Source organism: Equus asinus, chromosome 6 (genome assembly GCF_041296235.1).
Source record: "Equus asinus isolate D_3611 breed Donkey chromosome 6, EquAss-T2T_v2, whole genome shotgun sequence".
Lineage (NCBI taxonomy): Eukaryota > Metazoa > Chordata > Mammalia > Perissodactyla > Equidae > Equus > Equus asinus.
Window position 1 is genome coordinate 15,680,108 of NC_091795.1, and position 9,137 is coordinate 15,689,244.

At 43.0% G+C, this 9,137-nt stretch overlaps 1 protein-coding gene across 1 annotated transcript; it reads left to right on the top strand.

The window, feature by feature from the left end:
• The first annotated feature begins 48 nt into the window (after window positions 1-48).
• COA5 (cytochrome c oxidase assembly factor 5) lies at window positions 49-9,137 on the top strand. The gene is made up of 3 exons (XM_014859182.3): window positions 49-247; window positions 6,000-6,083; window positions 8,650-9,137. The coding sequence occupies exons 1-3, from the start codon at window positions 149-151 to the stop codon at window positions 8,689-8,691; spliced, it is 225 nt and encodes a 74-aa protein (XP_014714668.1). The 5' UTR covers window positions 49-148; the 3' UTR covers window positions 8,692-9,137.

The window sequence follows — 9,137 nt, forward strand, 5'->3', positions numbered from 1 at the left end:
CGCGCGCGGCCTCTTGGGCCGGGTAGTCAGCCGCGGGGCCGCCGGAAGTTGTTGCTGTCGGCTTCCGCTTCCTTCTGCCGCGAGCCGCTCGGGACACAGCTGTCGTGGCTGTGAACGAGTCGGGACGCCGTGGGCGGGGGGCGCAGCCATGCCCCGGTATTACGAGGACAAGCCCGAGGGCGGCGCGTGCGCGGGCGTGAAGGAGGATCTGGGCGCCTGTCTGCTGCGGTCCGACTGTGTGCTCAAGGTAGCGCGGCCTGAAACGGGGAGGCGGTGCCCGGCGGAGGGCTCGCGGTCGGCCCGCGGGGGCCGTCGAGACGCGTGACCCAGTTAGCCGTCCTAGGTGTCGGCCACAGCTCCAACTTCAGGAACTTGGGCAGATCTGCAGTCGCAGCCTTCGTTCCCTCCGGTGTTAGATTGGAGATAGCGATACCGCCCCGTAGGGTTTTCTGTAAGGAGTAAACCACTCCGGCTCAATCACTTCGGTTTATTGAATGCTGCCGCTCTCCTCGGTTCTGGAGATGTAAAGGAGAATAATGGGTTTCTTGCGCCCTAGAAAATGAGACTCTGTAGAGTGAATTACCAGAGAATTACATAAACCTGGTACACTCTTGGCTAGTAATTTCTCCTTTCCCTGTTCAGTTGTGGCTAAACGTGTACTCTGCCCTGTGTTGGTTTGAATTTGTTTCTGAGTTGCAGTTCTGTACATTCTTGGGTAAGGTGTAAATGAGGCAGCTCGTATTTTCACCATTTTGTTTCTTGCTTCCCCTGCACTCCTCCCTCACTGCAGCCACAGGACTTCTCAGGAGCGCGTCTGAACGCCCTGAGGCACGCGCTGAGGTGCAGAGTTGCCTGGAGCCCTGGGTTCTGTCCTGGAGCCCAACTGAAGCACAAGTTTCCAATCGCAAAGGCCTGATGAGAGGGCCATCGATTGTGTGCAGTTATTTTTGCTTTTGGAGATGTAATTTCAGGAAGTTGCTATTATTTCAAAGAAAAGACAACTACCCCAAAGTGGACATCCACCATGAGGCTATATCACTGTTTCTACTAATTCACGATTTACGTTTGGTTCACTGATATTAGCAGCCAGCCGGACTGGCCTCCCAAGTCTAGTAAAACTTCAGAGTTGTTATGAATTTAAGAGGTTATCTCATCCAACTTCTTTATACAGATGCGGACACCGAGGTGCCCTGTCCAGGGCTGTTTCCAGTCTGCTGCTTCATATTCAGCCAGCTCCTAGTTAATGCCTATTACGTGGCAGGCGTGATGCCAGGCACTGGTGATAGAAAGAAGTATCGGTTACAGTCGCTGCCTGCATAAGCTTGGTCTGATGGGAAGAATAGATGTAAACAGGGGCTAAATTCCTGTGAGTGATAAGGGCTGTGTAAGCATTTAGTAAATATTTGTTTAATGAGTAGATGCAGGAGCAGAATGCCTGGGGAGCCCAGTGGAGACAACTTATTTTGCTTGAGTGTTTGGAAACTTCTTACAGAGGAGGTGACATTTGATCTGAGTCTTAAAGGTTGAGTAAAGGAGTGGGGGCTGTGGTGGTTTTGGGAGAAGCTGAAAGAGCATGTGCAGAGTGAGGGAGACATGGGGGCCTGGAGGAAGGGGAACCTGACAGAAGGCTCGAGAGGAAGGTTGCCATGTGTGAAGGCTCTTGTTTGTCAGAGTGAGGAGCTTGGATATAATCCTGACTTTCAGCATCAGGAAGGCCATGGAGGTGAGCAATCAAGGGAATAAAGTTCACAGAGTAGGACTGAGGAGAGAAACTCTGGGAGTGGAGGAGGATGCTGGTGGCACGGAGAGTACCAAGTTGGTCTTGCAATAATTGATTCATTTGTTTAGCAAACATTTGAATGCTAAGCCTAATTTAGAGGACATACAGATGAATGGAACACATTCGTTCCTGTGTAGAAATTGGTTCTCTGAAGAGCCAGAAAGCTGTAGGCAGAGTGAGTTCCCAGGACACATGGCACAAACTCTGCTTTTCCCTCATTGAGTAGGTGGCCCTATTGATGCTGAATTTGGTCACTAGCAGAACCTTATGTTTATGAACAGTCCCTTAAATGGAAGTGCATACTGTTTGTGCGTCCTGGATTGTGACTTCAGCTGGAGTGTAAAAGGGCAGTACTGAGACAAAACATTGAGTTTTGCAGATTCAGGACAATATCCTACCTCCTCAGATGCTGTTACTGGCAGCTACAGCCCACGGTGCCCCAGAGGGTCCCTGAAGACCAAGGGAAGTTCTGCTGAGATCTGTGCCTGCTCTGTGTGACAACCTCATTTTTGATAAGATTTTTGACTCCTTAGCTCCTTGAATAAAGAAGTTAATCTGATCTTTTGGCAGGTGGATGCTATAGTCTCTCCTTGCCAGTCTTTTAATTCAGCTCAAAAGCTGCTGGACCTCACTCTGGGGAGGAATTCAACATAAACGAATACTTAGTTCTAGCTGCTGGGATGGGAGGTAGTCAAGAAAGTGTAGGGGCTCAGAGAGACTCAGGGTAATGGTGATAAGGGGCTAAACTCCAGTGCAGCTGGAGAGGAGAAGCAAGGAAGAGATTCAAAAGGCATCTCTTGGACAGACCTCTTAGGATTTTATAACTCCTGGGGGGTCAAAAAGCTTGAAACTCTGCCCAGGGAACCTCAGTCACAAGTTATCTCCTTTGTGACTATTCACAGCTTCCAGACCTGCTGACTCTTCATCAGAATCACCTGGAGATGGGGGCGGAGAGCTTAAGAAGTACAGACTCCACTGCCCCCCACCTCCCACCCCCGCCCCAATAATTTAAGAGTATCCCAGGTTGATTCTTGGGCACAGGTGTGTTTGGGAATCACTGATCTTGACCTCAGAAGGCAAATAAGCTTGGGAGAGTATTAGTTAGCTTATAAGTTCAGGTACATGTTGCAGAGGCCCAGAGTAACAGTGGCTTAAACAAGAGAGGGAATTCTTTCTTTTGCTCTTGGGCCTATAAGTAGGGCCTGGGGGAGCTCCTCTCCGTCTTCCATGGACCCACACACCATGGATGTTGTGGTTTCAGGCACTGTGATGGGAGATAGGATGTTACTCTCACACTCGTCGTCCGAGATTGCCTTGCTTCCACATCATCGGGCCTAGTAACGTGATGGAGTAAAGTGGGGAAGAGGGTCAAGCCACTTTTCTTTAAGGACCAAACCAGAAGTTTTACATTTTGGTTCCCCACATATTCCGTTGGCTGGAACTTAGTCACATGACCACACCCAGCTGCAAGGGTGGCTGGAAAGTCTAACCCAGCCATATGCCCCCCCCCTTTTGTTTTTGGAGGAAGATTAGCCCTGAGCTAACATCTGCTGCCAATCCTCCTCTTTTTGCTGAGGAAGACTGGCCCTGAGCTAACATCCATGCCCATCTTCCTCTACTTTATGTGGGACGCCTGCCACAGCATGGCTTGCCAAGTGGTGTGTAGGTCCGCACCTGGGATCCAAATGGGCAAACCCCGGGCTGCCAAAGCAGAACATGCGAACTTAACTGCTGTGCCCCTGGGCCGGCGCCATGCCCCAGTTTTTAAAAAGGAAGAGTGGATATTAAGCAACAAGTAGCAGTCTGCCATTTGGAGTGGAGGTAGAGGAAGATGAATTAACATTTGTCTCTTAGGTTTAGTGTATCTAGATGGATCTTCCCACTATGCAGTTGGCAGTATGGGTTAAAGCGTGTGAAAAAGATGGCATCTTAGATACATTTTGAGGAAGCATCAGTTTATAATCTTTTGTATAGTTATAGTCTTTTAAAATCTTCCTCCTCTTGTTCATGTGGGCAACACAACACACACCCCATCAGCAGCTCCTCGTTCCAGAGTTTGGGGGAGGAACCCAATAGCGCAAGGCAGCTTACTGCTCTGTTCTGATTCACTTTTGAGATTCACTGATGCATATGGCAGTTGAAATCTAGGACCAAGGCAGACATAAAGACTAGAAAGGGGCCAAGATCCCCGGGGATCAGGAATGTCCCAGATGTGGTACCTTGCAGCTCCTTCCACAGTAAAAACTAGGAGGGTGACTGGCACTTGCAAAATAGAGGTTTGGGAGGCAGTTGCAGCGGTGGGATCGACGTGGCAAAATCTGCTTGAGAGGAGGTCCCTGAGGATGAAGAGCAGGTGAAATTTGGGTTAAATCTTTCCTGGTGCATGAACGCACCAGATCTTTCTATTTAAGTAGTACTCTAGCCTATGTCATTAACATCTATCTAAAGTGTTTAGTAGCAGCACTAAAAATCTTCTGATTTTAGGGCACCTAATTCTGGCTGTTTGAGCTTTTAAAGTTAACACTGAACAGGGTCATTTTTATTCTCAGAATTGCTTAACTGATTTTTACATTGGAACTCACCTTGAGTGGAACGACTTCATGATCTTCCTTTATATTGTCAGGCACTGCATAAGGCTAATGTTTATAAGCAGTTTCTTTAATAGTAGTAATAATGTAAGATTTTGACCTTGTTTTCTCATGAATTGCAAATCATAGTTTGATGTCATTAAGCCTCAGGTGATTCAAAAAATCCAAGTTCTATCCACTTTTCCAGATGTTGTTTTATATATTTACATTCCCGGAAGCCGAGCCCCCTTAGCACCTCTCCCTGTGACGCCTCTGGCACGTCCCCCTGCTCTGTGAGGAGCTCACGCTGCCAGTTCCTATTTGCACGCGTCCCCTTTCCTCCCTGGTGTTAAAGCCCAGTGTAGGCAGGGATATCCAGTAGCTATTTTTTAACCTCCTACAAACTGACCTAGGACTGTTCTGAATTTTTAATATAAATTAGTCCTTGTAAGGGTTTAGTTACTAGACAGATTAGTAGGGTGTTCAAACAAATTTCGCTGCAGTTCAATTTTAGTCTCGCCTCTTTGGACTGTGAACTAGACTGTGTCGGCGCTTCCAGGCGGCTAGTGTTATTTTAAGTGCTGTTGTGGTAAGTTAAATTTATGGCAGTATATTCAAAATATTTTAAAATAATGAAGAGGTAGTGTTAGCATTTTCATTCCATTCATTTTACCTTGAAAAAAAATACGACTAAATTTTAGCTCTTGCCTCGTTTCACAGTTGTACTTTGTGAAGCCTGATTTTTAATGGTTACAGTTCTTAAGAAATCTTATTTGGTAAGAGTCAGAATAAGCATTTCTCCTGTGAACACTCTTGTGGCAGCATCCTGCCTTCATGGCAGAAAGGGAATGGTTTAATCCAATTTTCTTCTTAAACTCCTTTTGAGCTTTCACTGCTCAAAGATGAGTTCATTTCACATCAGGCCCAAGCAGATCTCCTGTCACAAATGCATGTAAGTTCATTTCGTATCTCCCTTTCCTCTTCCAGTTCTTACTCAGTTGAGCTTCTCAGAAGAGAGAACTTGACTCTGGGGGTAGGGGGTGGGAAAATGCAGAGATGTTCTGGAGTTAAATTGCTTGCATTAAAAGGATATAACGGAGACTTTAAAGCCACTTGACACTACCTTCCAGAACTAACCCTCCCAATCACCACTACAGCGGCCTGACCTCTCATACAAGCAGCTGCAGAGCTGTCGGGCTCTCCCCCCTACTCCCTGCTGTGCTCTGCCCACTTCCTCCTCCAACACACACTACTTTCTTCTCTGTCTTTAGGAGTTCTTGAGTGTAAAAGTTTTAAAAACACTGATGAAACCCCGTTACTACTTTCACCTTTACTCTTTCCCTTTCTTCCCCATAAGGAGCTGAAGATAATAGTGTCTAGATTTTTATATAACATTTTAAAGAAAAGTATCCCATGGAAACCAGTGTTTTCAAGAACCCAAGATCACCTTTCAGGGCCCCCAAATTATTTTACTTGTTTTTTATTCTGTCCTTTTCTCCGTAAGCACCAACAGTCAAAATGAATTAAAACTATTTCTTATATAATTTACTATTCTTTTGTTTAACTTATTTTTAAAAGAGCTATTTTTAGAAGGACATTTATTTTGTACTGAGAAAATTTCCAAAGTATTTATATTGTTTTGTGTGTTGTAGGAAGGAAAGTCCCCTCGGCAGTGTCTAAAGGAGGGAAACTGCAAAGCTCTGAAATACTCATTTTTTGAATGTAAAAGGTCAATGGTAAGTGGTTTAAGATGTTTAAAGGCTTAGGGTAAAAATTAGCTGTATGGAGTTAAATTTGTGCATGACTTGGTAATTATAAATAGGTTGCAGTGACATCATTTGGAAGAAAGGATGTAGATGCTATTTCTTCCTCCACTGAGTTAAGGTTAGGTAGCATTCATGAAAAACCAGAGCTCATTGTTCTGTTATTCTGCCACTATGCTAACAGCAGCTGCTGATCTTTATGAATTTCTGAAAGTATGAGAATCAAGTCTTGGCAAGTCTAAATGGGGAGAAGTTGGTGTTGGTCACTGTGAATTCAGGTCATTTGGCAATTGTACACAAACCCATAATGTGGTCTGAGGTGTAGGCGCTGTGCCTTATGTGTAGATGTGACTAGGAGACAACGTTAGTATCTGTGTTTGAATTGGTAGAGTGATGGATAGTGGAAGGAGAGCCTAAGAGGACATTACGAATTTTAAAGTTTCTGCTCTGACATTCTTTGATTTCAGAGATCTAACAGAGATGTTTGGAATGGAAACTGAGAGCCTTCTCTTTGTAAAAAGAAAGTATGAAATGAGAAAAGGAACATCCCTTTAAGGAAAGCCATAATCTGAACTTAAAACCTGCTTTGTTTGTTTAGGAATTGCACTGCAAATCCCTCCCCTTTGTTGACAGGAGAAGCCAAGTGTACAGGACATTCATGACCCAGGAGGCCACACGAAGAACTTGAGCATGTTTGCTGTCTCATCAGATCCAGGGAGGTGTGAAGTTAGATTAAATGTGGCCATGCTGTCTTGTCCTTTTTCAAATGACACAGTTCTCTGCCATATTTTCCTATGATTTATCGTAAAAAAGAGGGATTTTCTTGTCTTCTCTCACATAGTTTTGATACCACATGTAAAATGCAAGCCTTTAGATCTTTCAAGAATTTCAAATCATGTTTAGATAACTGAGAAGTCATAAAGAATAGTGTAGGAGATGAGTTTTAATCATGTTGGATGGATCCAATCATATCCAGTGACTGTAAATTAACTCCCTGGAATTCCCTGCTGAAAGCTGTCTTTGATCTCCAAAAACTTTAATAAGAAATCAGAACATTTAAAAATTTTTCACAGTTTATCTACCTTCTGCAGAAATTTATAATAATCTTGAATAAAATATAAAAGTGCCTCTGATCATTTCTAACAATCAGTATAAGGCAGAGCTCCACTTACACTTTGACGCTGGAGAGAGCCGTCTAGGGAACCTTCTAGCAGAGTAATACATTCTTACAGCCTTTCACCAAGACTGTGATTCACAATTAGTCCTCCAAGGTGGTGGAGTCATGTCACACTTAGCTAACGCAACTTCACTTATATGTGGTTGGCAAAAACCCAAAACAAATTAAATCGTGCTAGAAATTTTGCTTAATATTTCAAACAATGAGTATATAACCCAGAATGATGGTGAGCTAGGAAGTTTGAGTCAGCTGTGTCGTCGTAGTATAAGCATCTCATCATCCTGATTATGATGCCTGTGTTTAAAGATTATTAATTTTTTGAAAATATACTTTTAGCTACTTCGTGTAGTGATCGGAGAAATGGGTGTCTGTCCTACACTGGCTGTGTTAGACTCATTAATAGCGTCTATCTCCAAAATACTCTATTATTAATAATGATATATAAATAGATATAATATCTATTATTAATAACCTATCCAAATAATCTATCTCCTTCCTGTAGAATTTCTAGGGAGTGATATTGACTCTGTGCAGTTTTGCCTTATATACTGACATTAGGACCCTCCACCCTATGGCACTACCCTTAGGAGGCGGCCTCACCGTGAGGCTTAAGTCAAAGAACATGCTGTCATCCTATAAGTAGGTAATTTAAGGACTTTTAATTCCCAAATGGCTATGTGTCACTTAACATTTTTCAGGGCTCTCTCTTCTTTTTTCAGTTGCTATTTAAGGATTTCAAATACATTTAAATGTTAACCCACACAAAACTTAATTAGAAAGTTGTTTGCAAGAACGTACATTGAGTGTAGTTCAGAGAAAAAGATAAATGTAAGTTGGATTCTACTTGAGAAGAAAATCCTTATTGTGACCTTAATGGAACTTTTGTTTTTAATGCCATCTTTATTATTTTCGGTGTTTTTGGTAGCTGTGACAATTGCCTTTTTTTTTTTAATTACTAGCTCCCTTGAAGGCAAATGGCAAGGAGCTTTAGATTTTTTTTTTTTTTGCAGGGAAAGATTCACCCTGAGCTGACATCTGTTAGCTCCTTTTTTTGGTCTCCCTAAAGCCCCAGTACATGTATATCCTAGTTATAAGTCATTCTAGTTCTGTGTGAGCCACTGCCACAGCATGGCAGCTGACAGACAGGCAGTGTGGTTCTCTGACCGGAATGTGAACCTGGGCTTCTGAAGCAGTGAGAGTGCTGAACTTTAACCACTAGGCCGTCAGGGCTGGCTCTGACAATTGACTTTTTGATTGTGCTGGAAACTGTTTTATTTCTCTCATGTAGTGACACCCCTTACCAAAGTTGTGTTTATTTAATTATGTTAACAAAATCTGATTCAATTCTTCATTTATTTTTAGTTGGATGCCAGATCAAGATTCAGAGGAAGAAAAGGATATTGATGCTATTATGTTCAAACCAAGATGAAATCAACAAAGGATTTTCTCTTCATTTAAACAGAGAAGCCAAAAATAGGAAACATACTTTTTGCTACATCTGTTAGGTTGGACCAGTTTTTCCCTCCCTGGAACACCGGAGAAAACGATGGGTTCTGTTTTTGAATATGTATAAAGTAAGTGATTTTCTTGCTCTAAGTTATTTTTAGAAAAAATTCTTAATTGAACACTTATGAGCTAGGAGCATAATGTGTTTTAAGAATTGTTGTAAAGCACAAAGAATGGAAAGATGGTTATTTTCAAACTTGACTCCTCAACCAAATGACACAGTTTGTACATCCTTTGTGAATATTATGAAGGCCACTGATGGGACTGTTAAAATCAATAACCTGGAGCCTGGGGAGAAAATGTCTATTGGGAAAGTTTAGAATAAAACTTTCTTTTATTCAGTC

Coding starts and splice junctions, on each gene's coding strand:
- COA5 (XM_014859182.3), top strand. CDS start 149: ATGCCCCGGTATTACGAGGACAAGCCCGAGGGCGGCGCGTGCGCGGGC. Junction 248..5,999: donor GGTCCGACTGTGTGCTCAAG/GTAGCGCGGCCT, acceptor TGTGTGTTGTAG/GAAGGAAAGTCCCCTCGGCA. Junction 6,084..8,649: donor TTGAATGTAAAAGGTCAATG/GTAAGTGGTTTA, acceptor ATTTATTTTTAG/TTGGATGCCAGATCAAGATT.